Source organism: Zingiber officinale, chromosome 7A (assembly GCF_018446385.1).
Source record: "Zingiber officinale cultivar Zhangliang chromosome 7A, Zo_v1.1, whole genome shotgun sequence".
In the NCBI taxonomy this organism is placed as follows: Eukaryota; Viridiplantae; Streptophyta; class Magnoliopsida; order Zingiberales; family Zingiberaceae; genus Zingiber; species Zingiber officinale.
The window spans coordinates 77087396-77115249 of NC_055998.1; the positions used below are offsets into that span (position 1 = coordinate 77087396).

Genomic DNA, 27854 nt, shown 5'->3' on the forward strand with positions numbered 1-27854 from the left:
TGATTTACTTCTTCCGTGTTGATTTTTGGACGAATTGTGGGGGCGCTGGGTGAGGTAAATTGAGTTTGATTGTATTTAAATTTATTTATTTTTTATGAAATGTGTTAAAGCTTAATTCTGAGTATCAATTGATTGATTTTCTCCTCTTTCGTTTGCCCTTGTTTTTCAAACCATCAAACTTTTTGCCACATTGGAGAAATCTTCACAGGCAACTCGTCTTTGAATATTTATATATATATATTTTTTATTTTTTTAATGATAAATAAATGTCTTAGCATTTTAAATATTTATTATCGTTATTGTTATCAGTATTAATGGATAACTTTTGATTGAGCTTTAAGTTAATTTAATTATATTTTTATTAAATAATAAATAAATGTTTTAACATTCTAAATATTTATATTAAAAAAAGGAAAATTAATTTATATTTCAATCACTCTTAAATATCTTGGAATCATCGACGATTATATCTTAATCATCTTTGTAATTTTAACACTCTTCGAATTTCTATAAGAATGTAGACGAGATGAATTGAGTTCGATTGTATTTAAATTTATTTATTTTTTATGACAAAATATTCAAATTTAATTTTATCGAACTTAATTTTTTATTAAATTAAACTAATAACGTTATTATTGTCCCATAAATGATTTAGTACATAAAACTTATATATTTATGGGTAATTTAAAATTTAAAAAATTATGAACCGGTGTTTGGCTCAGCCAACCAATCCATTTCTGGGTGGGCCGGCGGTGAGTCCACTTCTCTCACGGGTGATCCATTTCTGGGTGACCGCAGGGCCCGGGCGGTCACTGGTTGGCGATTCGATTCCCTTAGCTGGCGTGGTCACGGTAGCAAAAGTTCACCGGCCGCCAGCTCTTAGAGCGGTTGACTCCTCTTCAAACCCACACAATACCCATCTCTCTCACACACGCTGGCCAGGGCCCACTCTTGAAGTTTTACCGAGCATGGGCCCCGCTCGGCGGCCGAAAGGGAAGCAGAGACTTCACGATCACACTGCCTTAACTGGCCGCCGCCACCCTCGGTTCCATTTCTATCGTATCATTCACATCGCAGAGGAAAAGGCGATCACAACTCGCAGCAGCTTTTTGATCTTCCTTTCTCTCTCGATCCGTCGCACGCATCTCCTCGCCCGGCAGAAGATCTTCTTCTTGCTTGTTCCTCAGGTGCTCGATGATTCTATGATTCTTCTTCTTCTTCGTCTTTTTTACTTTGTTATGCTTTCTTAGTAGTATAGTTGCTTCCGGAACCTATATGGTTGCAGTTGGGCGAAGTTGTTCATGTTGGAAGTGGATGTGGATTCGTGTTAACGTCTGATGGTTCACTTTCTTGTTTAGTTCGTCACTGAGATTCCTCGGTGGATTTGTTATTTTTTCTGGGGCTTATTGTTAATTAGAATTCGGATTTGCAGTTGGTATCATTGATTATTGGATGCGGAGGAAAAGAGATGACTTATACGAGTGATCCAGCAACGGTTAAGAACAGATCAAATAACTTGATTTTGTAGACATTTTATGTTGCCTTTTGTTTATATTAGTGAATTTTAGAAGATTATCATGTGAAAAATGACTGCTATTTTGTTCTAGACTCTTAGTTTGATGATATTTTTTATTTGGAGATTACTTCAGTTGAATGATCTCTTGTGTCCTTCAGTTTTGATTGTTGCTCCTTAAGAGGAAAAAATAAAATTTTGACTGACAAAAAGTGAAACCTAGTTTGGCGCTCATGTAGATGCTCTTCAGTGTTTGTAAATTAAATTAAACAATACCAAAATCCTTAACGTTTTAGATTTCAGTGGGCTAGCAAGGCAGATGAATGCAGCTGCAAATGCAAGTCTGAATATGGTTAAGGAAAAGTTTAGAATTTATGATCGGGTGAGGGAAAATAATAAGCTCGATGAAGGAGCTATCGAGAAGAACATTGACTCCAAAAAGAAATATGAGCAAATGTTTGAAAACAATGACATATGTTCAAGACTAGAAAAGTTTTAATGATGAAAGAGATCTGATGCAGGAGGGGATCCAAATTGGATTTTTTTTAAGTAGTTATCTATTAATTAAGTTTAGTTTATTTTTTTAAATTATGTTTAATTTTGTCCTAAATCTTAAGGAACCAAGTCTTGTTAGTTAATTTATCCTAAATCTTAGAGAATAAGTCTTGTTAGTTAATATATCCTAAATCTTAGGGAATAAATTTAATAGGTTATTTTTTTCCATTTAGATTAGAGTTTTGAAAGCTATATAAACCTATGCTTAGATGATGTTTAGGACAAGTTATTTTGATATTGAATCAATTGGTTTTGTTTAAGTCACATTACGGCTACATCTCTTTTTCTTTGCACTCTTGATTTCATAATAGGTTTAAGCCTAATTTAGGCTATTCCTTTTTTTTGTGTGTTACTTTTCTCTTGTTTTCTTATTAATCCCTCTGCAACTTCACACCCTAGAATAATATACATATTATGCTCGGTGTCAGCTAGTATCATAGCTCATTAAAATCCAATAGAGGGTTATCGTGGACGTGGTCGTGGTTGCAACAGGAAGGTTCCGAATGAGGAAGCCCAACACCGTGATCGTAATATCCAAGATGTAATGATAATTGAGGATTTGCAAAAGCAAGTTCCGGAATTAACCTAGTGTCTGGCAGCACGAGATTTGCCACGAGATTTGGAAGATCGTGAGTCTCTGATCGTAACTCTGACTCTACTTTTGAGAATTCATATCACCATCGTCCTCGAGAGGAACAATACGGGGACTTTGGTTTCCGAGTTGATTTTCTTGAATTTTTTTGGTGCATTACAAGCAGAAGGCTTCATTTATTGGCTTAACGAAGTAGAGAGGATTTTCGAGTATAAGGAAGTACCTGATCACGTCAAAGTAAAATTGGTCGTTATCAAGTTCAACGGTCAAGCCTCAGCATGGTGGGAGCAACTTCGGCGATCACGAGAGAGACAAGGTAAATCCAAAATCACCGATTGGGAAATATTGAAAAAATTGATGAGAACCCACTTTCTTCCCGTTAGTTATGCGCAAACGTTGTTTCAACGACTTCATACATTGAGGCATGGGGCTAGAACCATCGACGACTATTCAGAGGAATTCTATCAGCTTATTGCTAGGAATGATCTATCTGAGATCGAGGAGCAAATGACAATGCGATAGTTAGGGGGATTACGACAACCCTTACAAGTTTCCCTAAGCCTCCACTCACTCTAGACTGTTTGAGGCTTATCAGCGAGCTTTGACCGTTGAAAAATAGTTAAACCGTAGACCAACAAATAAGAGTGATCAAAACAATCGAGTTGTTCACCTAGGAGTTGCACCCTTCTCAGGAGCTGCCACAAGATGACTCTAAGACCTCTATCAAGTGTTTTCAATGTGGTTGACTCTAAGACCTCTATCAAGTGTTTTCAATGTGGTAAACAGGGGCTTCGAGCTTCAGATTATAAAAGATCCTAAAATTAAAAAAACAAAACCTTATTGGTTGAGGAAGACATAGAGGATGAACCCGAATAGATTGATGAGCCGATTTACGACGATGATATCAATGACGAGATTCTTTATGGAGATGGTCATAAGACTCTCGTCGTATGTAAGTGCCTACTGGTCCAAGGAAGAATCGGAAGATAATTGGCTGAGAACTAGCATCTTTCACACAACTTACACAATTGCAGACAAACTTTGCAAGATGATTATTGATAGTGGAAGCTGTGAAAATATTGTAACTAAAGAAGTTGTGCAAAAGCTGTAGTTGAAGACTAATCGTCATCTAAAACCCTACAAGTTGTCATGGCTTAGCAAAGGGAGTGAGGTAACCATAGATAGGTGTCTTATAACTTTTTCTATTGGCAACAAGTATTATGATCGAGCATGGTGTGATGTTGTGTCAATGGACGCATGTCATGTATTGTTGGGATGACCTTGGTGATAGGACTGAAATATAGCTAGAGGGGGGTGAATAACGTCTCACCTAAATCGATCGCTTCCTACGTATTCGTTAGTGCACAGCGGAAAACAAAGAATACAACCACGAATACAAATATGAAAGCTAAATACAAAGGAAGAGATACAAACCGCTAACACATTCGTTTACGTGGTTCGGAGATGATGCTCCTACTCTACGGCTGTCCGTAAGGTGGACGATCCCGATCATTCGGTGGATTAGCCCCCGGCAAACTCCGGCTACTCAAGCAACTCCTTGTGGGTGGAGAAACCTCACCACAACACCAACCAAGAACACTTGGACACAAGAGACCTTGAGCACTTTGGTGACTACTAATTAGGCTTTAACCAAGTCTAATTTCGTCAACTTGGCCGGCCATCCCAAGCTCCTTCTTATAGAGCTTGGAAGAAATCAGCAAGCTGATTTGCCCGTTACCAGTCGACTGGTCCTTGCACCAGTCGACTGATGCCAGCCTAACGACATTCCAACGGCTCTCTATCAGTCGACTGGTCCTTGTATCAGTCGATTGGTGCCTAGCCGTTCGGGCACAGAAGCTCTCTGTGTTCACCACCAGTCGACTGGTCCAGTACCAGTCGACTGGTACAACCCTAAACCTAGGGTTTCTCATCCCGAGTACATTTCTCTCGCACTCGGACCCTCACGACTCACTTGACTCTTCTTCGCAGCTTTGACCTCTTGCCTTCAAGCCTTCTTCCTTTGGCTCTCGTCCCTCGGATGCATCCAAGCCCGCGGCTTGTCCCTAATGTCATCCTTCGCGTATGCCTCGAAGTCGCTTCCTTCGACCCTTGTCCTCGCTGCCTTGTCCACGGTCCCTCGGATGCATACAAGCCCGCGGCTTGTCCCCAATGCCATCCTTCACCGGGCCCGAAGCCATCAAGCTGAATCACATGTGTATCCTGCAAACCTGCACACTCACATACACATATCAAATAACGAGGGTAATCCTAACTTAAACCCTTTGCCCAAACACCAAAACACATGGTTCCGCGGACCATTGGGATTGCTCCAACACTTGGCAATATGATCGTAGCATCATCCATGATGGACGAAAGAACACTTACACCCTCAACATCAAAGGGAGGAACATCGTATTTGCTCCTTGACGAGAAGGAACCCCTTCAAATTTGGTAACCAATAATTCTACACTACTTTCTATATCTAGATTTTTGAACGAGATGAAGCACGAAGACATGGTCTATGCTTTGTTTTCTTACAATAGTGATGAAATCGACCTAGACTCGGATCTCCCGCTGAGGTACAACAACTCTTATCTATCTGACTTTGCTGATTTGATGGCTGAAGACCTTCCTCCAAGACTTCCCCCTATGAGAGACATTCAACATCAGATTGATCTCGTCCTGAGTCAAGCTTACCTAACCAGACGACATACCGTCCTTTAGCCCTAAGGATGCCGAAGAACTACAATCACAAGTTGTGGAGTTATTGAGACGAGGGTATATTTGTAAGAGTATGAGCCCTTGTGCAATCCTTACCCTACTCGTGCCAAAAAAAGATGATTTGTGGTGCATGTGTATTGATAGCAGAGCTATCAACAAAATCACGATGAAGTATATATTTCCGATTCCTTGCTTAGATGACATGTTGGATCAATTTTCCGGTTTAAAGATTTTCTTCAAGATCGATCTTAGGAGTGGATACCACAAACCTGGAGATGAATGGAAGATCGCTTTTAAGAGACAGCATGGGTTGTATGAGTGGATGGTCATGCCTTTCGGGTTGTCCAATGGACCCAGCACGTTCGTGAGATTCATGCATCAGGTCTTGCGATCTTTCATGGGAAGATTCGTGGTTGTATACTTTGATGACATCCTCATTTATAGTCCGACACGGGCTTTGCACCTTGATCACATTCGTACTGTTTTTGAGAAGCTAAAGGTTGAACACTTGTTCATCGACAACAGGAAGTGTTCTTTCTTCACAACCTCAGTTTCATTTTTTGGATTTATAGTGTCTACCGATGGTGTTCGTGCAAATCCATCAAAGATAGACGCGATCTTAGAGTGGCTGCAGCCAAAAACCATTCACGAAGTCCAAAGTTTTCATGGATTGACCTCTTTCTACTGTTAATTCATCCGGAATTTCAGCGCCTTAATTGCTCCTATCACTGAGTGTCTCAAGCGGCACGAGTTCAAGTGGACTGAAGCAGTTATGACTAGTATTCAACTGGTGAAGCAAAAGATGATCGAAGCACCCGTTCTAGCACTTTCAAATTTCGACAAACTATTCGAAGTAAATTGTGACACATCTAACATTGACATTAGTGGTGTTCTAAATCAATCGGGACGCCCTATTGCCTTCTTCAGCGAGAAATTATCTAGTGCCAAGAAAAATTACTCTACTTATGACCTGGAATTCTACGCTATTGTGCAATCCTTGAAACATTGGCATCATTATCTCATGCAGAAGGAATTTATCTTGTTCACTGAAGGTTTTGAAGTACATCAACGACCAACACAAGCTGAGTAGTCGGCATTGCAAGTGGGTAAACTACATGCAGGAGTTCACCTTCACGCTAAAGCATCAATTCGGGAGTCTCAATCATGTTGCAGATCCTCTAAGTCATCGTTCTTCCCTGCTTACTACCATGAGAATTAGGGTTGTCAGCTTTAGATCTTTCTCATGTATGTATGTTGTTGATCCCTCCTTTGGCAAGATATGTTGTTGATCCCTCCTTCGACAAGATATTTTAGGAGGTAACTAATGGGCTTTGCAATGATTTCATTCTGCACAATGGTTATCTATTTCGTAAACTACGATCATGCATTCTGGACTATTCCTTAAGGCAACACATTATCAGTGAATTGCATAATAAATGACACTTCGGCCGAGATAAGACATTAGCTCTCATCTCTTCCGACTTCTATTGGCCGAAACTAACAAGTAACGTAGCTCATTTCGTGAACCATTGCTTTGTCTGTCAGCAATCTAAGGGAACCCTCACTAATGCTAGGTTGTATACTCCCTTACCAATTCCCGAAGCCCCTTGGTGCAAGGTTAGCATGAATTTCGTATTGGATTTACCCCACACCTAATGGATCACAGATTCTATTCTAGTGGTGGTGGATGATTCTCCAAGATGACTCACTTTATGGTGTGCAGATAAATCATAGATGGTGTCCAGATTGCGACCTTCTTCTTCAAAGAGATTGTTCATTTACATGGTATTCCATCGTGATACTAAATTTGTCAGTCAATTTTAAAAGACTTTATGGGGAAAGCTAGGGACAAAGCTAAATTTCAACAGCACCTATCACCCTCAGATGAATGGTCAGGACCGAGGTAGTGAACTAAAGCTTAGGAAATTTTCTGAGATGTCTCACAGGAACCAAACCGAAGGAATGAGATCTGGTTTTACCTCAAGCAGAATTCGCATACAACACATCAAAAAATAGGACCATTGGTTTGAGTTCATTCGAAGTTGTTTATGGATGAAACTCATCCGGCATACTAGATTTCATCCCTATTTCACATTTAGGACAAGCTAACCCTAAGGCTGAGGAGATGGCCGAGCATCTTCGAGTCATTCATGAGCAAGTTAAGCAGACTATTCAGGAAAGGTACAAGATCAGGGCAGATCGACATCAATGTTAAGTTCCTTTTGACGTTGGTGATATGGTTTAGGTTGTATTAACTCATCATCGTTTCCTTGTTGGTGAATACAACAAACTCAAAGATCGGAAGATTAGACCTTGTGTGATACTAGAAACGATTAATGACAATACCTACAGGTTACGACTTTTTAGTCATTTAAAATCTTCTGATGTTTTTAATGTAAAACACCTAAGTCATTGTACTTTGGAGTCGGATACACCTACCATAAACTCGAGAACGAGTTCTCTTCAACTATACAGGAGAGGATCCGAATTTGAATTTTTTTTAAGTAGTTATCCGTTAATTAAGTTTAGTTTATTTTTTTAATTATATTTAATTTTGTCCTATCTTAGGGAACCAAGTCTTGTTAGTTAATTTATCCTAAATCTTAGAGAATAAGTCTTGTTAGTTAATTTATCTTAAATCTTAGGGAATAAGTTTAATTGGTTATTTTTTTTCCATTTAGATTTTTTTGAGAGTTTTGAGAGCTATATAAACCTATGCTTAGATGATGCTTAGGATTAAGTTATTTTGATATTGAATCAATTGGTTTTGTTTAAGTAACGTTACGACTACATCTCTTTTTTTTTGCGCTCTTGATTTCATAATAGCTTTAAGCCTAATTTAGGCTATTCCTTTCGTTTTGTGTTACTTCTCTCTTGTTTTCTTATTAATCCCTCTGCAACTTCACGTCCTAGAATAATATACATATTCTGTTTGGCGTCAAGATTCTTGTTCTCTGAGAGCTTGAAAAACAATGTACTAAGTAGAACGAGAGATTAAGGCAAGTATGGCCACATTCTAAGGTCGTACGGGCTATAAGGTTATTCTCACTTGTGGGCAAAACTTAATGTATGGATGCCAGCTTGGGAAACTGTTTGAGCATGCCTTAAGCTCAAAACTTATGTTTATCTTCCACTTAGAGAGATCATTTGAGTTTTTGCTTCATACTCAAACATGCTTATTATTTTATTGCTTATATTTGAATTTAACTGTTTTGTATAGTTGATTTCCTAAGGAGATCCAATATTCAAACCACAAGAAAAGGACCCACAGGTTTTTTTCTTGACTACTCTATTATGGCGGACATATAGGATGTCCAAAAGGTTTCCTTATGATGTCAAATTCCCATCATTTGTAGCTTAAGGTCCTGAATAATAATCTGTTGGAAGTTTACGGGATCTTCTCATAGCTATAAGAGCATATCGAGATTCTTCTTTAGAAGAGGATCACCCAAGTTAGATTTGGGATGGGATGATAGAATTTATTGTAATTGCTGCCTCCAAAGATGTGACATTGGGTTGAGAGTTTGTGCCACAAATAAAGCTAGACAATTTTAAAAATAAACTGGTCAAGTAAAATAAACAGGTTGACGGTATAAATTTCATATTTCTACTTGATATAGGATATAATTTTGTTGCTTGTACTTTGATATTTCTAGCTTATCTAGTCTAACTTTGCTTGAAACTTAGAGACAATGACCTATCTGGTACTACCCCAGATAATCTTGTAATCTTGTAAGGGAATGAGTTTATGATTATAGCCATGTATAATTGCCAATCATGTTTTACATGCTCTGTATTTGACTTTTTAATCTGTAATTGCACCTTCTCAAATAACAGGTTGCTGCACTATGTCTAGTTCCACAAAAATTCTTGATCCTGCATTTCAGGGAGCTGGTCAAAGGGTGTATCCTTTCCTATTGTGCATTACAATGCACCAGCATAACATTTAAAGAGTTTAGCTGATTTTCTATGTTTTTCTTCTTATATTTTTTTTCTGGCTACTTGTCATATACTTGACATAACATAGTGGGCTGGAATTATGGCGTATTGAGAATTTTCAGCCTGTACCACTTCTGAAGTCTGATTATGGTAAATTTTATTCAGGAGATTCGTACATAATCTTACAGGTACTATTTCTATATATTTTTTCTTTTCTTGCTTGAGTGACATCTATGCTGGCGAGAAAATAACATATTACCTATAGAACATGGTAGGAAACTATTGCCATCTTTATTTAGTATTTTCATCATGGCTCTAGTTAGTTATATTTTGTCATTAAATATATTTTACTTTAACATATGCTGATTAAGAGTCTATTTCAGTACATCTGAGGGATGATTTCCTATTAACCTATAAATCCATTTAGATTGCTTTCTGTATTACATCAATGCAAACATTCTTAGTGATGTTAGGCTTCATTGTAGTCAACTTTTGCCTTGGATAATAAATCCTTTAGTTTCACATAAACTCCCACTATTTAGGCTCATGTTAGGTTTCCAGTACACTGTCTTGTTTCTAGAGAGAAGTCCAGTGCTCTAGTGAATCTATCCCTGCCTTGAAATATCAGGATCATTTGACTTAGGACAATATATAAGACATCATTTTACTGTAAAGTGGTCCATAGAATGCATAATTACTTGAAATTCATCTGTCCTTTGACTTGACTACATGTCTAACTTGTTAAACTTGGTTAAAAGCCTAATTAGCATGGCAAACCCTAACAAATATGTAGTAATTCATAATTGACAACTATGTATTCTAACTTGTTAAAAGCCTATTTAGTCCTCCAAATGGGATTTGCAATTAAGGGATGTTGGGGTTCTCGGCTGTCCGCTGTAGGTGCTTCCTGATTTACCGCAGTGGTCGATAGGAAACTTTCGTGGGGTCGACCAGTCACCCTAGACTCGATATTACCTGGCCTGGTTAATCATTTTTGCCCCCTCAGGACGGTGCGATGGTTAAGGCATGGGGTGTTGCCACATTAGGTCATGGAGTCGAAACTCGGCGCGTCCGAGCATGCCTTCCCTCATGCCTTGACCACTGCATTAATGGCTAGTAGCCACCCATGATTTACCTCCTCTGTGTTGGCCTAGGGACGGGTTGGCGAGGGCACTGAGGCGAACGAATCACCTTTTTTTGCCACATTGTTAAAAGCCTATTTAGGCTGGCCATTGAAGTTGCAACTATTCTTGAGATCGCTTCCTCTTCTCAGGTTGGTCTTGCTCTGTACTACATATCTCTTTCATATTCTTTACAAGAGAGGGGTTCCTTTGGCATCAATAACTTCTTCATAAGATACTGTACACATCTGTCTCGTGTGCGTGCTAATACAGGTGGTTTCTTGCTATCAAATTATGCCAATATTGATCAAAATTCTTGAGCCTATCAATTATGAGGACTTGAAAGTGTGGATTGATAATAGTCCACAGTACATTGAGAACATTAGTCACTTAGGAAGGCTTTGCAAAATGGTGAATTTTAAGTTCTGTGATTTAGCTTTTACTTTTCATGATTTTCTATATTATGAACACTTGATTACTCTCCAGATATTTCTTTAACAAACCTGATCTGTGAATTACAGAAACATGATTATAAAACTTAATACTTTTCTCTGACAAAATAGAAATAATGAGAGAAGGTGCAATCCAGGGTTTGAGAGGACTAAATAGCATATACTTACATATATGGCCTTTAACTTTGTTCACTACTATTTGAAAGCTTAATGGAGATTGTGTGTATATCTTGATTGATGCCTTACAGTATTGGTATTTTTCCTGTTTTCTTTTCGCACTTTCAGCAAACAAGTTTTTTGTTTTGTGTGCAGACAATTTCTAAAGGTGGTGCATATTCATATGACATTCACTTTTGGATTGGAAAAGATTCTAGTCAAGTATGTGCCTTTGACTTTCTGGTTAAAAATATCTTGTTAGTTGCTCATAAGATTGAATTTATGAATTATGCTTAGGATGAAGCAGGGACTGCTGCTATCAAGGCCGTCGAGCTGGATGCAGTACTTGGAGGTCGTGCTGTTCAGCACAGAGAACCTCAAGGCCATGAGTCTGACAAGTTCTTGTCATATTTCAAACCATGCATTATTCCATTAGAAGGAGGCTTTGCTTCTGGATTTAGAAAGCCGGAAGAAGAGAAGTTCCAAACACGATTATATATCTGCAGAGGAAAACGTGTGGTCAGAATGAAACAGGTGATAATGCTATTTCCCAACCCTTCCACAGGTTTTAATGTTCAGACTAGTAAGGCATGTTGCTCCAAAATTGGTAGGTACCTTTTGCTCGATCATCTTTGAATCATGATGACGTCTTTATACTGGACATGGAGAAGAAAATCTATCAATTTAATGGTGCTAATTCTAATATCCAAGAAAGAGCAAAAGCATTAGAAGTAGTTCAACATTTGAAAGAACAGTATCATGATGGGAAATGTGATGTTGCAATAATTGGTGAGACAAAAAAATTTATGTTGATATCACACTTAGTTATGTGTTTCAGTATGATGTTTTTTCTTAATGTACTACTCTGCATGTACCAAGTCAGAAGATGGAAAACTCCAATCAGATTCAGACTCTGGTGAATTTTGGGTGCTATTTGGTGGTTTTGCGCCGATAGCCAAGAAGCATTCTACTGAAGATGACTTTGCCCTGGAAATTGTTCCTGCAAAACTCTATAGGTGAATTAACTTACTTTGCTATGGTTGAATTATTGAAAAAAAAATCTTTATTTTATTTTATTAAGTACAATTTTTGTCAGAATCAGAAAAGAATTCCTTTTCCTTGTTTGATAAGTTGTTTCTATCAGTTTCATCTCTCTTTGACTTGCCAGCTTATTTTCCAATTAGACTAAGGGGGCGTTTGGTTCTTTCCTAGGAATAGGAATCAGAATGGGAATCATTGTATTGTGGAATGGGAATGGGTATGAGCATGGATATCACTCTTAAAAGTAATGTTTGGTTAGTTGTATATCTTCTATCGGAATAAATCAAAGTTTCTTTTTTTACCCTTAAAGGAAAATAAGAGAAAAAATTAGATGTGAGAGAAAAATATGATGAAAGAGAATGATGAGAGAGAAAGTATTATGAGAGAGAAAGTGTGATAAGAAAGCATGAAGAGAGAGAAAGTGTGATGAGAGAAAATGAAAAAAGAGAGTGATTGGAGAGAGCATGATGAGAGAAAATATGATGTGAGAGAAAATATGATAGGAGAGGATGAAGAGAGAGAAAATATAGTGAGAAAAAATGAGGAGAGAGAGTGTGATGAGAGAGATTGAGGAGAGAGAAAGTATGGTGAGAGAAAAAAGAACATTGAATATGATGGGAGATATTGAGGAGAGAGAAAGTATGATGAGAGAGAAAGTGTGTTGAGGAAAAAAGGAGTAAGTGTGATAAGAGAGATTGAGGAGAGAGAAAGTGTGATGAGAGAGAAAGTGTGATGAGGAACAAAAGAAGGAAGAGAGTACGATGGAAGAGAGTGAGGAGAGAGAAAGTATGATGAGAGAGAAAGTGTGATGAGAAAAAAGAGAAAAGAGAGTGATGGGAGAGATTGAGGAGAGAGAAAGTGTGATGAGGAACAAAAGAAGGAAGAGAGTGCGATGGAAGAGAGTGAGGAGAGAGAAAGTATGATGAGAGAGAAAGTGTAATGAGAAAAAAAAGAGGAAAGAGAGTGTGTGATAGGAGAGATTAAGGAGAGAGAAAGTGTGTGATAAAATGATGAGAGAGAAACTATGATGAGAGGGAAAATATAATGAGAGAGAATAAGGAGAGATAAGTGATATGAAAGAAAAAATAAATAAATATATTTTGATATTTGATATTAATGGAGAAAATTTTAGTTTTAAGTCAAAGGTATTTTTGGAATAAGGGAATATTTTGATTGATGAAAATAGGGTAATGACTCATTGAAGGGAAGGTACATGGGAATGAGTCATTACCCAATTTCAAGGATTCATTCCCTTATTTGTATTCCTATTCCTATAATCCAAACATTAACAATGGGAATCAATGATTCCCATTCCCATTCCCCACTCCTATTACCCTAAACCAAACGCCCCCTAAGTTTCTGACCAAGAGAATGCAAGTACCTGTTCTATATAGTAAATTGCTATATAGTAAATGTGGAAGTCAGTTTCAAACTGGATCAAACCTCCTATTCTACACAAAAAGAATGAGAACATACAATTGCATTATAAGTAATAAAACATGGATATAACTAGAATATTCAAATACTCAGTATGATTTAGCTGAGCCGTAGCTTTGTACTTTAAGATATAGTACATATGATAGAAGGATAAGCTGATTCCAACCTCACAATTCTTTGACACGACAATTTTTCCTGTGACGAATGAAAGAGTCCAGCTCAAAGTTTTCCTCTCAGATGGTATAATATGATGAAACTGAATTTTCCCCTGGATTCTCTGGTCATATAAATATTTTCCCTTGTGGGTGCCAAAGTGAGCAAAGACTGGGAAGTGGTATATGTTTGCACTCCTAACGTTATGTAGATGTTCTGGTTTGGAAGAACACTTAGCATATGAATCATACCTTATCTTGGTTTATGTGATGGAATGACTATGACATTAATTACTGTGGCTTACCAAATATTAAAACCTCAAACAGCACATAATTCTCATGAGTTCCCAGTATTGGTACTATGCATAAATATAACAAATAATCCACATTTCCACCTGTCCCAAACAAGGCTTGAAATCTCATTCTGTGCAACAGTTTTGTTCCTTGGCATAATGAGACAGCTTTGTGCAGTATTAAAGCATGCTGAGACATGGTGCAAAAGGCTTTGAGGAGGGGAAAGAAATGGAGAGGAGGAAAAAGATTAGGAAGAAGAGAAAAGGGGAGACGAGAGGGAAGTCATTTGCATTCAAAATTCTAGCCTTTGTTGCAAATAGAGGAACAAGAAATCATGTTCACTGATGGGGAATGAAATGAGTTGTGTTAGGGAAGGATTCAGTAATTGCACTCCTTCATCAATCGAAGAGTAATTATCTCGTCTTCTTAGTGAGACCAAAACCGTGCCTCCTGAGCAACATGAAATTTTTTGGTCCTTGTTCATACTTCATTGTCTCTTTTCTTTGTTTAGTACCTTATTATTTCTTCTATAATGTTCTTTTCCTCACAAGGGATTCACCGCTTGTCTATGTTGCTTGTGGAGGAGGAAATCTTTGTTTGGGAACTGCTGAGAAATAAAGAGAGGTATTTCAGCTTTTGCATGCCGGCTGATGGGTTGAACAAAAAATTCTCACACTCGTCGACAAGCACACAAATGCATTTTAAACATTGATCCCAATTGCTCCATTTTGAATCTATTGCAAAATTCTATCATATCAAAGCTCAATCCAATATTACATGAGTTTATCGATCTGCAGGATTGTAACAAGAACAGAAAATGGATTACCTCTAGTTCTTCATGCAGAAATTGAATGTAGAAATTCTATAACAAGCTCAAAGTAGTTCAGACTTTGTTTGGTATGATGTTATACTAGGATATTAGACATTTTATTTGAAATGCAGGTGTAACAGGTTGTACACTGTTTTTTAGTTGATTAGGACCTGTTTTACAATAGCTGCATGTGGAAAAATATGTTGATCATGTTCATGCAAAAATTCATTACTGGTCAGTAACTGCCTTTTGTTTCTTAAACTTAAATCTGCAAAACTTTGCTATATTATGATACTGTTGTCATTTGACATTTGTGACAAAATTGTACACTGATATTCTATTTTAGCCGTCAAAGGTCTGGTTATATGGTTGACAATTGTTGCTTTGACTTGTAATCTGCATTGGTATGTATATAGGTTGCCAAGGTGGCCTTCTTAACATTTCTGCTTCCATGTTGTCAAGCTCATGTGAAGTAGTTTTTCAGTCTAGAAAGGAAAAGATAATTTACAAACGATAACAATGACTGATGATTATATTTTTATGGCAGTATAAACGATGGCCAGTTAAAGCTAGAAGATAACAATCCTTCCAGAGCAATTTTGGAGAATAATGAATGCTATTTACTAGATTGTGGAGCTGAGATATTCATTTGGGTTGGTCGGGTAACTCAAGTTGATGAGAGAAAAGCTGCAAGCAAAGCTGCTGAGGTAAAAGTTGAATTCTTTTTCTTCTTTTTTAATTATGTGTTTTCTGTTTGTAAATTTTGTTTTAATGAATATTCTTTTAGGAGTTGATTATAAATCAAAATAGATCAAAGGCGACACGAATAACCCAAGTTATTCAAGGTTATGAGACACATTCATTTAAATCCCACTTTGAATCATGGCCAGCGGGCTCAGGATCTGGAGCAGGAACCCCTGATGGAGAGGAGGCCCGAGGAAAAGTAGCTGGTGGTCAACTCTCTATTTCTAATCTTTAATATTTATTCGGTCCAGATTTGTGATCATTTTATCTTTGATTATGCTGGTAGCTTTGCTAAAGCAGCAAGGTGTTGATGTTAAGGGAACATCCAAAGGACCAGTTTTAGGTGAGGAAATCCCCCCATTAATTGAAGGAGCAGAAAAACTCGAGGTGCACATAACATTAATTTGATCTTCTATTATCATATTGTCATTGGGCTTCAATTTTGTGAAAAAAAATGATTCAAGGTCTGGCTCATTAATGGTGGTGCAAAAAACCAAATTCCAAAAGAAGAGATTGGTAAATTCTACAGTGCAGATTGTTATATTGTACTCTGTACTTATCGTGCTGGTGAGAAAAAAGACGAATACTACCTGTGTTGTTGGATAGGAAAGGACAGTGATCAGGTACGTTGAGAAAGTACCATTATGGATATCTGTGTAAGGTTGGAATTTATGAATCTGAATTTTCCATTTCTTTCTTTCTGAGTAGATTCACAGTTTTCATGAAGTCAATCAATATTAGATGATTGGAAGTGGTTAGAAGTGATTTGCATTCTTGACCATCTTTAAGTGCATACAAGATTATTTAATTAATTTCTTCCAATTGACTTACATGTCTTAATCTTTTCAAAGTTCATCATCACAACAAAGCGCTACTCTTTTTATGTCAATACTTGGTCATTTATTTATATTTTTGAGTTTTGTTAGATGATAAAATGAGAAAATGGACAAAATTATATGAAAGTGTTGAACAACAATTAGTTAGTTCTACAGTTATAGAAGGTGAACCAATTGAAGATGAAGGTGTGAGGGGTAGGGGGAGATCTAAGAAAATCCTACTTAACATGATTCAAAAGATTCAGCATTCAGAACAATTAGAGTTGAATGTGTGAGTTCCCAATACTTACTCGATTTAATTATTGAAACCTGCCAGTAGCTTTTCTGATCCAGTTTATGCGTTTAATGATCTTTTTTTGACACTTGACTATGTGTGTGGATCACAAGTTCCGGGGATTACAATGTATTTTTTGGTTCAATCTTGTGTTTCTTGCTTTTCTGATTCTAGTGCTTGCAGTTCCATACATTTAATTCAGCTTATTGATTTGCTTTTATTCAATGAATTTTACAATGAAATTTTTCTGTGCCAGGATGATCGTGCAACAGCAACTCGGTTGTCTAACTCAATTTGCAGCTCATTGAAAGGACGACCTGTTCAGGTACCCAGTTAACTTGGTTGTACCTTTGCATGTGACAAAAGAAAAGGCTTGATGAGTTGTTTTCTCCTGCAGGGCTTTGTCTTTCAAGGCAAAGAGCCACCTCAGTTTATTGCACTTTTTCAGCCTATGGTTGTCCTAAAGGTATTGCTTGATTGCCTTATTTTGCTTTCCATTTGCCAACCAACTATTTTCAATGAAGATTAATCTTGATTGTTTTGATATAGTGCTTGGTTAGATCAGTTTTTTTGTATTCTTCATTTCGACTTGTCTTGCTTAGGGTGGAATCAGCTCTGGCTACAAAAAGCTTTTAACAGAGAAAAACATCAATGATGAAACTTACACTTCAGACAGCATTGCACTTATTCAAGTATCTGGTACATCAGCCCATAACAGTAAATCAATTCAAGTTGATGCGGTATGCTTGTGTGGCTTTTCTTTCCTTGGATTTCTTCTCAAGTTCTTATTTCAAAAATACTGTTACTTTTGAAAAATAATTAAAGCTTACTTTGCCTAAAACTCGACATGTAAAGCATGTAAATGGAAAGAGTTAGAAATAGAGAATTTGTTTGTTTTATAGGAAAACTGCATGGGAACATTGTACATTTTAGAGTTTCAAGCACAAATCCTTGATGTACTTTCTTTTATATCATTCCACTCAAGGGTTCCATGAAACAATAAGTGAGATCTTGTCTCACATTAAGGTTGCCAAGGATTTGTGACATGGAGATAATTTTGTTTCGCCTGTAATCCAATCCTATGTTTCCTGCAGCCTCTTGCATTTAGACCGACTTTGTTTTTTCCCAGATTCATATCCTCATAAGCCTACTAGAACAACAACAACAACCAAGTTTTATCCCACTTGGTGAGGTCGGCTATATGAATCCTTTTTCGCCATTGAGCTACCTCCTACTATGTCATCATCTATACTTAAATAAATTTTATTTGATTTTATTGTTGTTAACTAAGTCTTTTTTGGTCTTCCTTGTTTGGTATGCGTACTTGCCATTGTTTTACATTGCCTAACTTGAGCATATATTGGTCGTCTAAGATGCAACTTTGATTTTCTCTCTAATGCTCTCATTTCTTATTCTGTCCATTCTTGTATGTCCACACATCCACTTTAACATCCTCATATCTACAACTCTCATCTTCTGCTCATGTGCTCGAGTCATAGCCCAACATTTAATTCAATATAATATAGCAGGTCTAACTGTGATTTTGTAGAATTTTTCTTTAAGTTTTAGAGATATTTTATGGTCACATAAAACACCCAACGTTCTCCTTCATTTTAGCCATTCTGCTTGTATTCTATGTAAGACATCTCTGCAAAATGATTCTAAATATCTAAAGCTCTTTGTTTCGGGCAACTCGTCATCTCCTATCGTAACAATTGTCTCATTATGTCTAATATTGCTAAACTTAAATTCCATATTTTCTGTCTTTATTCTACTAAGCCTAAAACCTTTCCTTTCTAGTGTTTCCTACCAAGATTTTAGTTTAGCATTTACTCCTTCACGTTTTTCATCTACCAAAATAATTTCATTTGCAAACAACATGCACCACTGTACTGTGTTTTGAATATGTGCGAGTTCGTCCATAATTAGTGTAAAAAGATAGAGACTTAGAGCTGATCCTTGAGGTAATCCTATCTTTATTAGAAATACTTCTGTTACTCCACCTGAAGTCTTTACTCTAGTCGTTACATCTTCGTACATATCCTTAATTAGTTCAATATATGCTACGCTAATACCTCTCTTTTCTAGAATTCTCCATGTAATTTCTTTTGGAATTCTATCATAAGCTTTTTCTAAGTCAATGAATACCATGTGTAGATCTTGAGGATTATAGAAATCGTTGAATGATTCTTTTGAGTAGCAAATTTTTTTTTTGACAAAGTTTCAATAAAATATAAGGTACCAGTACAAGAAATTAACAAGATAGTTGGATCACAATAAAGGGTAAGTTAACCCGAGTGTCAATTTTTTAGGTGTTTATACTTAATGACCATCACCTTAGCGTGTATTGAATATCAGCAGTGAAACAAACTGATATCTTAATCATCATTAAGTTGTGATATCATTGTCATTTAAGGTTGCTATATCTATAATATAATACCGATTATTTTTCAGCAATCAAAATAACCTACTATCTTTTCCATTAGCTTTTAACATAGGAATGATTTTTAGCACTCTGAGACTAACTCATTTTCTGCTCTGCTTTGCATTAAGGTTGCAACATCCTTAACATCCAGTGAATGTTTCCTTTTACAATCTGGGAATTCTCTATTTGCTTGGCATGGAAACTCAAGTACTTTGGAACAACAACAGTGGGCTGCAAGGGTTGCTGAGTTTATAAAGGTGATTGTCTACATGGTCTTAGTTTTCTTAGTCCTAGTTTGTGAATCTCCTGTGATACAGTTGTTAATTTTTTGTTGAAGTCCATCAATCATAAGTGTCATGTCAGCATATTGTGCAGTTGAGACCAAGGTTTAAAATTTCGACCCGTGTCGAGGTTTCGGTCTCAGACCGGAACGATACGGTTTCGGTATCGTATCGTGTCGTGCCGATACAGTTTCGATATTTTTTTATTAATATATAATAATTATTAGATAGATATGTTTATTGTATATAATTTTAAAATAAATTGTATATTGATTTTATATAAGTTGCTTGAACAACTTAATATGGTTAAAAAAAATAATTAAATATAATTTTCTTTAAAGATGTATTAATTACTCGAATTAAAATTGATACATCATAATTATATAAATTAATTATTTATTCATTTAATTAATTATTAATTTAAATCTTATATATTTAAAATGGTAAAAAAAATTAAAATATAAATTAAACAGCAAAAATAATAATAATAAATTATTAGGATATAAATATGATTTATTAGAATTTTTTATTTTTTTTAAAAAAATTTAAATAAATTTAAAACAGTATAAAGATTTTTTTTAAATATCAATTAATTTTTTTATTTTTTTTAAAAAAATTTTAAATATATTTTATAGGGATAATTTAATTAGGGTTTATAAAAGCCTATTCAAAATATCACACTTAGGAATTGTTTAATTAATTAAAAACATTTCGTTTGTAACAGTGCCCGATCTCGCGATCACGTCGCGCGGAGCGCGACGCCTCCGCCGGCGGTGGAGGCATCGCGCGAAGCTTCCGGCTCCGGCGGAGGCACCGCGCGATGCTTCCGGCGCCGGCAGAGGCGTCGCGCGACGCTTCCGCCGCCGTCGGAAGAGACTTGCGACGCTTCCGGTGGCAGCGAAATTTATTCTCCTACTGTGCCGGTTTCGGTTCGTCACCGGAACGGTAAATTTCGACTGTTTCGGGCGGCACGGCTCGGCACTTCAAACCTTGGTTGAGACAGTTAGTAAAAGATTCAATGTATTTGCAAACAGCCAACCATTCTGTTACCAGATTGAATGTTTTATGTTTTCTATGGATTTTGAAGTTTCATTTAGTTTGTTGGGTAAATGAGACTTTGGAGAAGATATCATAAAAACCTGCAATCACTAGTTGCTGACATTGCAACTGTATATTGGATTTTATCATGGTCTTCTATTGAGAGTCATTAAACTGTGTGTGTTGTGTGCGCCAAATGTAATGGTTCTCTTTTAATCAATAAAACAATCCAACACAATTTTATCCCTCTAAATCAGATAAAATATCTAAGATCCAATGCGGCTAACACTATTTAGGAGCACTTATGATGCTCAAAATTGATGGTTGATCACAGAAACCAGTATGATAGGTATGTAGATTCAGTAAAACATTTAGAGAACACAAATCTTAGGATTATGATATTCACCTTTTTCTGGTTTCACAGTTTTGGTTTTCGATCAGATTGGTAGTACCAATGATAAGGCATTAAAGAGCATTTAAGTAGTAGATAGTAGCTACAATCCAGCACTTGTACAGTGATTTGTCCTTAGCTTACTGATACTTGCATTTATTGAAACATAGAGTATTACTAGTAGGAAATAAGATATCTCCTCATAATTTTGTTATTCTTTAGAAGGCTCTAATACCTGTATTTTCCTCCTCTTTTCCTTCTCTCATGTGTCATGACTTTTGGTTCACACTGATAGTTGAAGTGTAGTTTATGCCATGCTTTTGACTCACATTAATAGTTGAGGACTTGAGGTGTAGTTTATGTCATGACTGCCAACCGGCAGTTCTTGTCGATCTCTTTTTTAGGTGAAAGAGAACATTTTGAGCAGTATTTTTCAGCTGGTTGTTGATGATATAAGCTAATTCATTGAAGCTTTTGTTTCAACCAATTGAAACTGCTCAGCATACAACCGGGTGTTGTGCTAGGCCTACTTCCTGGTATATAATTTTCTTTGAGATTTAAATTCTTCTCTTTAACGGTTGAAAAACATAATACTAAATCTTTCTTAAGGGACATATTAATTGTGTTTACATATTCCAATAATATGGGCATTGGCAATTGAATTAAAGATTGCATGAAATTCTGATTGGTTTGTCTGTGATTTCTTGTAAGTTCATCTCTCAGTTAATTCTATCTGCTTATAATGCAATTATTTTGTGTCGACAATTACTTACCAATTTCGTACCCAACAGCCAGGTGTTATATTGAAGCATACCAAGGAAGGGACAGAGAGCTCTGCTTTCTGGTTTTCTCTTGGTGGAAAGCATGACTATACTAGCAAAATAGTCGTTCAAGATATTGTTAAAGATCCTCATTTGTACACAATTTCATCCAATAAAGGTTGGTATTTTTTTCCAAATTAAAGTTTTTTTTTTTGCTTGTGTGGCTTTTTATGTAACCATATATATGACAATATTCAATTTCATCACTGAACTCCTCAACATCTTCATGTTGTGTACCTGATGCTCCAGGAAAATTTGAGGTATGTTATCTATGCTGCCTTGATATTACCTGACATCTAAAACACTTTACTGGTAGTTCATTCATATTAATTAATGGGCACTTCATCTCTTTTGTAGTTCACTGAAGTTTTCAATTTTTCACAAGATGATTTACTGACTGAGGACATGTTGATACTTGATACACATGTTGAGATTTTTGTTTGGGTTGGCCAACATGTGGATTCCAAGGAGAAACAAAAGGCATTTATTGTAGGACAGGTATAGGTGCTAAATTTCCTAAACTTAGATGTTTCTTTTATCTCTTTCTTTTTTCTCATAATTCCATTTTTCAGAAATACATTGAGCATGGAGTGTCAGATGAGGGTCCATCTCCAGATGTTCCAATGTATATAGTCACTGAAGGTAATGAACCGTGTTTCTTCACAACATACTTCATTTGGAACAACACAAAGGCGATGGTGAGTTCTCTTGATTTTGATCATTTCTTTGCCTGCTCTTCTGATATATTAATTCATAAACATAACTGTAAATTATGGTACCTTAAATAGTACTCTCCTAGGAATGGAAATACTAGCTCAAGCTTGTTGTATTATTTATTGTATGCAATAAACATACATTAAATTAAAATATGATGTTACTAGTGATATAGTCCCATGCTAATTGGGAGATTAAATTCATAGTTACTAACACAAATTGATGCGTAGGAGTGATAATTCGTGTTGTATTAATCATGTTAGAAATGGGGTTGTGTCATTCATGTCAACAAAAAAACATATGAGAGAACATAAAAACCTATTTGGATAACATAAAACAATTATTTACATGGCATACAAGTTATTAATATTTTTAAAAATGATTTTCATTTTAAACGTGTCAATTGGTACCTCCTATTTTTTTATATACTCAGATCCTGTCGTTTCATTTTAACATGTCTCTGATGATCATGTTCTGGAATAGATTGGGCCGTGCCCAATATTGCCAACGGTATTGATGATAAACATTCATAAAATAGTAATATTTTACGAACTCATGTCATCCCAAGATAGCTTCATTCATCCATTTTTCTGTAATTGTCATGTAGCATTTATAGGCAGTCTACTTGCTCAGTTGAAATGTTCAACTAAGTCATCTGTCCATTTGGTTTGCACATTTTGATGCATCATTGTATTATACAGACCAGTAAATTGAATGATAAAAATCATGTTTCTGTAAAAACAGGTTCAAGGAAATTCTTTCCAGAAGAAACTCTCGCTACTTTTTGGTACAGCGATGCATGCTCCACAGGTAAATGTTCTCTTGTCAAGTCTTTTAGTTCAGGAAAGATTAAGCAAAAATCTAACTTGATTTTTAGTTCCATGTTGTTTCTCTTGAAGATTATATATATGCTAAAAACTCACTATTATGCCAAGCAGTTTGTATAAATTTGGTTCCGATGGCCCCATTACACAATCATCTGTCCTCAGTTGATATGGTGGATTTAACTGTGCATATGTTTGCTTCCTGTATAAAATGTTATAAAACATTTCATTCATTCCCATTAGCACTATCTTTGGAACCTGAAGTGATGCCTTGACAGATTAAACTGCTCAAGCTTGAATTTCAATACTATTTGCTGTAAGACTAAATTTTCACTCACAAGTGACATGAGGCACCTTCAAAATCTTATGAGCATGGATCTCAATTGTATTTGGTATAAGACTAGATTTTCACTTGTAAGTCACATGAGGTGCCTTCACCTTCACCACCCAAGTACTTGGATAGCCAACGTGGGCTAAGCCAAGACATGAACCATGGCATTAGTGTTCCTCCTCTAGCGCACTTTTCGATCCAACAATTAGTTCCTGGATGTGATAAAACATGGCAAAGGGTATTTGATTGTTGTGAGTCTGTGCAAAGAATGTAGTCTAGCTTGTAGATTAGGATGGTAACTCAGAGAACTTTGAAGAAACGATTCCAATTTGTAGATGCGATTATTAGGAAAAGAATTAATTAAGTAAACAAAATGAGTTGAAGAAAAGAATAGAGAAACACATAATACGAGTTTTAAAATATAATATACAAATTTTATAAATGTGCATATTAAAAATGGAATACGTATTATGAAATTTTGAAACCATGATTGGAGGGCACTGAATTTGGCAAGTTAAATCAGAAAACTTCCAATTCCTTTCTCAGCCCAATCATTGTTGGAGTAGATTCAAATGGACACGTAGAGAGAGGGCATATGAGCAATACAAAGATGCACATGAAAGCTATAGATCTAGGGACATAAACAAAACGATAGGATAATTATAGATTTTCCTACATTTCTTTATCTTGTGATACTTTGCTACTTATTTTAGGGAAAAAAAAATTATTAACATTTCAATTTTTTTGTGGATGACAATAACCATAGTTCACTACAGTTCTTCTCTCACATTACAAATATATAGCTTAGGGGAAGTAATAGCCAAGAGCATTTAAAAAGCTATAGCTTAAGGGAAATAAACAAAATGGTAGATTAATTCTGGATCTTGCTACAGTCTATTTTCATATCATGATTTTCTGTTCTCATTTGAAGAAATTAAGAGAAACATTTCATTGCCTATAAGGGTAACAATAATCATAGTCAGTTTTTTTCTCTCTTTTTTTCTGTTATCATAGACATCAAATTAGTGATGCTCGTTATATATGTTTTAAGTAGATGTTAAAAGATTAAGAATAATAGTGTTAGATTTTAATAGGTAAATCATAAATGAAGGAAGAAGTTTGGAATAAATTCATTGACAATATTGATGCCATATTAACTTTGATGGCAAATAAAACTAAAAATGTAGCAAGGCAAATTGTTGGAGAATCAAAAGATTAAAGTGTAATAGGGTTATTGTTTAAGAAAGTTCAGAAAAGCTCTATCAGTTGAGATTTCAATTAGTAAAATCTTTTGCTATCAGACTGAGAATTCAATTTAAAATCTGAAGGATCTTTTATTTTCTCATTTTTTTTTCTCAGTAGAAAAACATTATTTCGGTACATGTTTAAAACTAATGCTTTGAAAGTAAACTCTAAAATAACTAGGTGTCTCTCTCTCTCTCTCTCTCTCTATATATATATATATTAAACCAATTTACGTCCTGAGTTAAGTTACTGCAATCTTTCTCCAGCCTAACAAGCCTGATAATGTGAGTCATAGTGGACCTACTCAACGAGCATCAGCGTTAGCAGCCCTTTCTTCTGCATTCAATGCATCTTCAAGCAGTTCATCACAAGTCAGCAAGGCCAACGTTGTGAATCACAGTGGTGGACCCACTCAAAGAGCTTCAGCTTTAGCAGCCCTCTCCTCAGCATTCAATTCATCTCCGAATGATTCACTCCAGTCTAATAACAAAGTCTACACCGTGAATCAGAGTGGACCCACACAAAGAGCGTCTGCTTTAGTAGCATTATCCACTGCATTCAATCCATCTTCAAGCACAAAAAATAGTGCGCCAAAGCGCCCAGAACCAAGGAAACGGTCGCAGAGAGCAGCTGCCATTGCTGCCCTATCATCTGTTTTGACAGCTGAATCTACGAAAGGTGAGAATGAAATTTCCACAGCAAGAAGCAGTGGAAGCTCCTCTCCTGGCCCAGAAGCAGCTGGCACTGGTATAATTGTTTTGAACCTGAACCTTTAATTTGATGCTTCCCATTGCTGATCATGGATAATTTTCTTGTCTCACTGAAAAGTTTAACTGCCACATGATCAAATATTTAAGTGTTTGATCCATATGAAATTCTACTGCACTTGATCTGACCGCGAACTATGCAAGACTTAGATATATGTTTAGGCGATTGATAATTAATTTTTGAAAATGGAATATGCAGACATTTGAATTGGGCTCAGCCAATAAATTGGGTCCGATAGGCTCAGCCATGACCTTATTGTCAAATAAACTTATGGCTAGAACTATGGATTTCTCACCAGTTGAGTGTTCCAGAGCTTAGGAAATGTTGCCTGTTTGAAGGATGTAGAAAACTAACATGTAAAAAAGAGAATTTTCTTGTAGTGTTTCTCTTGGTGCCCAGAGACGAGTAATAAGATTTTCCACTGATCTATCGGTGTTGAGAAAGAAGGCTTATGAGGATTAAGAGTTCACTTGTATAAGTTGTGGACATTGGTGATTTGCCTGGTTTTTATTGCGCTTATATTCTTTAGACTTGGATTCTCTTTATGCACCTAGGTTTACATCGAAACACGTTAAATTGGTCATGCATCTTTGTGTTTTTTGTTATTCTACCAATGGAGTTGAAGATTCCATCATGTGGGTCTGTAGGCATTAGTTTATTTCGATCATTCAAGATATAGTCATGTCATGATGAATTGCTATCAACTTAAGACTACTAAGAGTATTTTTAGCCTTTCTAATGAGATCTGTTTTTTTTTTTTTTTAACAAAACGTAGTAGCGGACCGTGTCTTAATAGTTCAACTCAAATGTGATGCTATTTTTGCAGTTCCCACAAGAACTCAAAGTTTCGAGTCTGGTCTGGAAGATCTTGTAGAAATTTCTACAGAAAAGGAAGACAATGCAGATGACCAAACATATGGGAGCCATGTGGTGGACTCAGAGGAAAAACGAGACCAGGATATAGTAGAATACGATGGCGAAAGTACATACAGTTACGAACGGCTGAAATCAAACTCAAGCTATCCTGTTCGTGGAATCGATTATAAACGAAGAGAGGTTTGTCATCAGGATTTCTTTTCAATTAATCCCTGTCACAAAATAAAAATAATCAAAACCTCTGCTTTCTTCTTTTCAATCCTTTACATTCATTCAATGCTCCACTTTAACAGGTCTACCTATCAGAATCCGAGTTCCAGACCGTGTTCGGTCTGACCCGAGAACTCTTCTATCAGCAGCCCAAGTGGAAGCAGGACGCCCAGAAAAGAAAGAAGGATCTCTTCTAAGTATCTGAACTTTTTTATCCTTGATATATATATTATTTTTCAATTTGAAGTATTTTTGCTGTGTGTTTACTAGCCCGAACACAGATTACTAAGGACTATTCTTTTAGAGGAAACAATAAGTGGGAGAGTGTGCCTTGTCGTGGTTGCTCTTTCTCCTTCTCCTTCTCCAATTGTGCCCATATGTACATATTTTAGGTCTCTTGTTGCATATGGACAGTAGTGCAAATGGAAGTGGTACCGATCAAACTTATACACATAAATTTGGTGGATGTAATGGTGCTTGTTTACTGTCAATGGCAAATTTGTTTACAGATTGAATGATGTTTATTCTCATGTGTTGATGATAATTTGATCTCATTCTAATTTTGCTTGACCGAACTTTGCGAATGTCGCAATAGTATAAAAATTATTGATATTTGAGTTTGAGCTCAATAAATATGTGGGATATTTGAATTCGATTTGAAGTTTGAAGATATAAATGATTTTGTTTCGAGCTCGATCTGAAAATGAAATTTAAAGCTTATGTTCGGTTAGAGTTGTTTGAGTTTTGATTCGATCAAAATTGAACTATAGCTTGAAATGGCTTGAATTTTTATTTGGGCATATTCAAACAACTTATAGCTTGAGCAAATTCAAAAAGCTTGTGATCTTTTTGACATGTGGGATGACTATAAGTGAATTCTACGATTAATCTTTCTTCACATAATATGTGAACAAATTATAAAAGACGTTTGAAGTGAGTGTAATCATTTTTTTGTTATAATAATTTAAAAAACTTTTTCGATTTGTTTGCACCCTTAGTTAATATTGTCAAATGAGTTAATCCGTGGTGGGACGACAGGTGATGTGGGAAATCGCAAGTGCATGATTCTGTTGTCAAATAATAAAATATTGATCTACAAGGATTGTTGATTAAGTACTAGTTGGTTTCACACGTTGAAATATCTAGACGTTCGAAGGTTGATTTATGAGTGTTTGGAAACTTAGAATTGAAAGAAGAGAGGGAGAGATAGTAGAAAGTAGAGAGAGAAGAGAGAGGGGAAAAAATGCAAGCACAAGTGAACAATGGGGGAAGGTGAAATTGGATTTGGGGAT

General features: G+C 36.1%; 1 protein-coding gene across 4 annotated transcripts; it reads left to right on the forward strand.

Annotated features, from left to right (window-relative positions):
- The first annotated feature begins 979 nt into the window (after positions 1 to 979).
- LOC122001585 (villin-2-like) lies at positions 980 to 27086 on the forward strand. Of its 4 annotated transcripts, none has more exons than XM_042556415.1 (23): positions 980 to 1187; positions 9219 to 9285; positions 9409 to 9470; positions 11261 to 11271; positions 11347 to 11583; positions 11661 to 11838; positions 11933 to 12065; positions 15332 to 15491; positions 15572 to 15734; positions 15815 to 15915; positions 15993 to 16151; positions 16895 to 16963; positions 17036 to 17104; positions 17241 to 17378; positions 19192 to 19320; positions 21565 to 21712; positions 21844 to 21854; positions 21952 to 22092; positions 22167 to 22292; positions 23053 to 23118; positions 24975 to 25455; positions 26303 to 26532; positions 26646 to 27086. In XM_042556415.1, the coding sequence occupies exons 2-23, from the start codon at positions 9230 to 9232 to the stop codon at positions 26757 to 26759; spliced, it is 2982 nt and encodes a 993-aa protein (XP_042412349.1). In that variant the 5' UTR covers positions 980 to 1187; positions 9219 to 9229; the 3' UTR covers positions 26760 to 27086. The 4 variants fall into 4 exon arrangements, with proteins under 4 accessions (XP_042412349.1, XP_042412347.1, XP_042412348.1 ...); XM_042556413.1 differs by having other exon boundaries at positions 1029 to 1187; positions 9409 to 9508; positions 11206 to 11271; XM_042556414.1 differs by lacking the exon at positions 980 to 1187 and adding an exon at positions 1474 to 1495 and having other exon boundaries at positions 9409 to 9508; positions 11206 to 11271.
- The last annotated feature ends 768 nt before the right edge of the window (positions 27087 to 27854 follow it).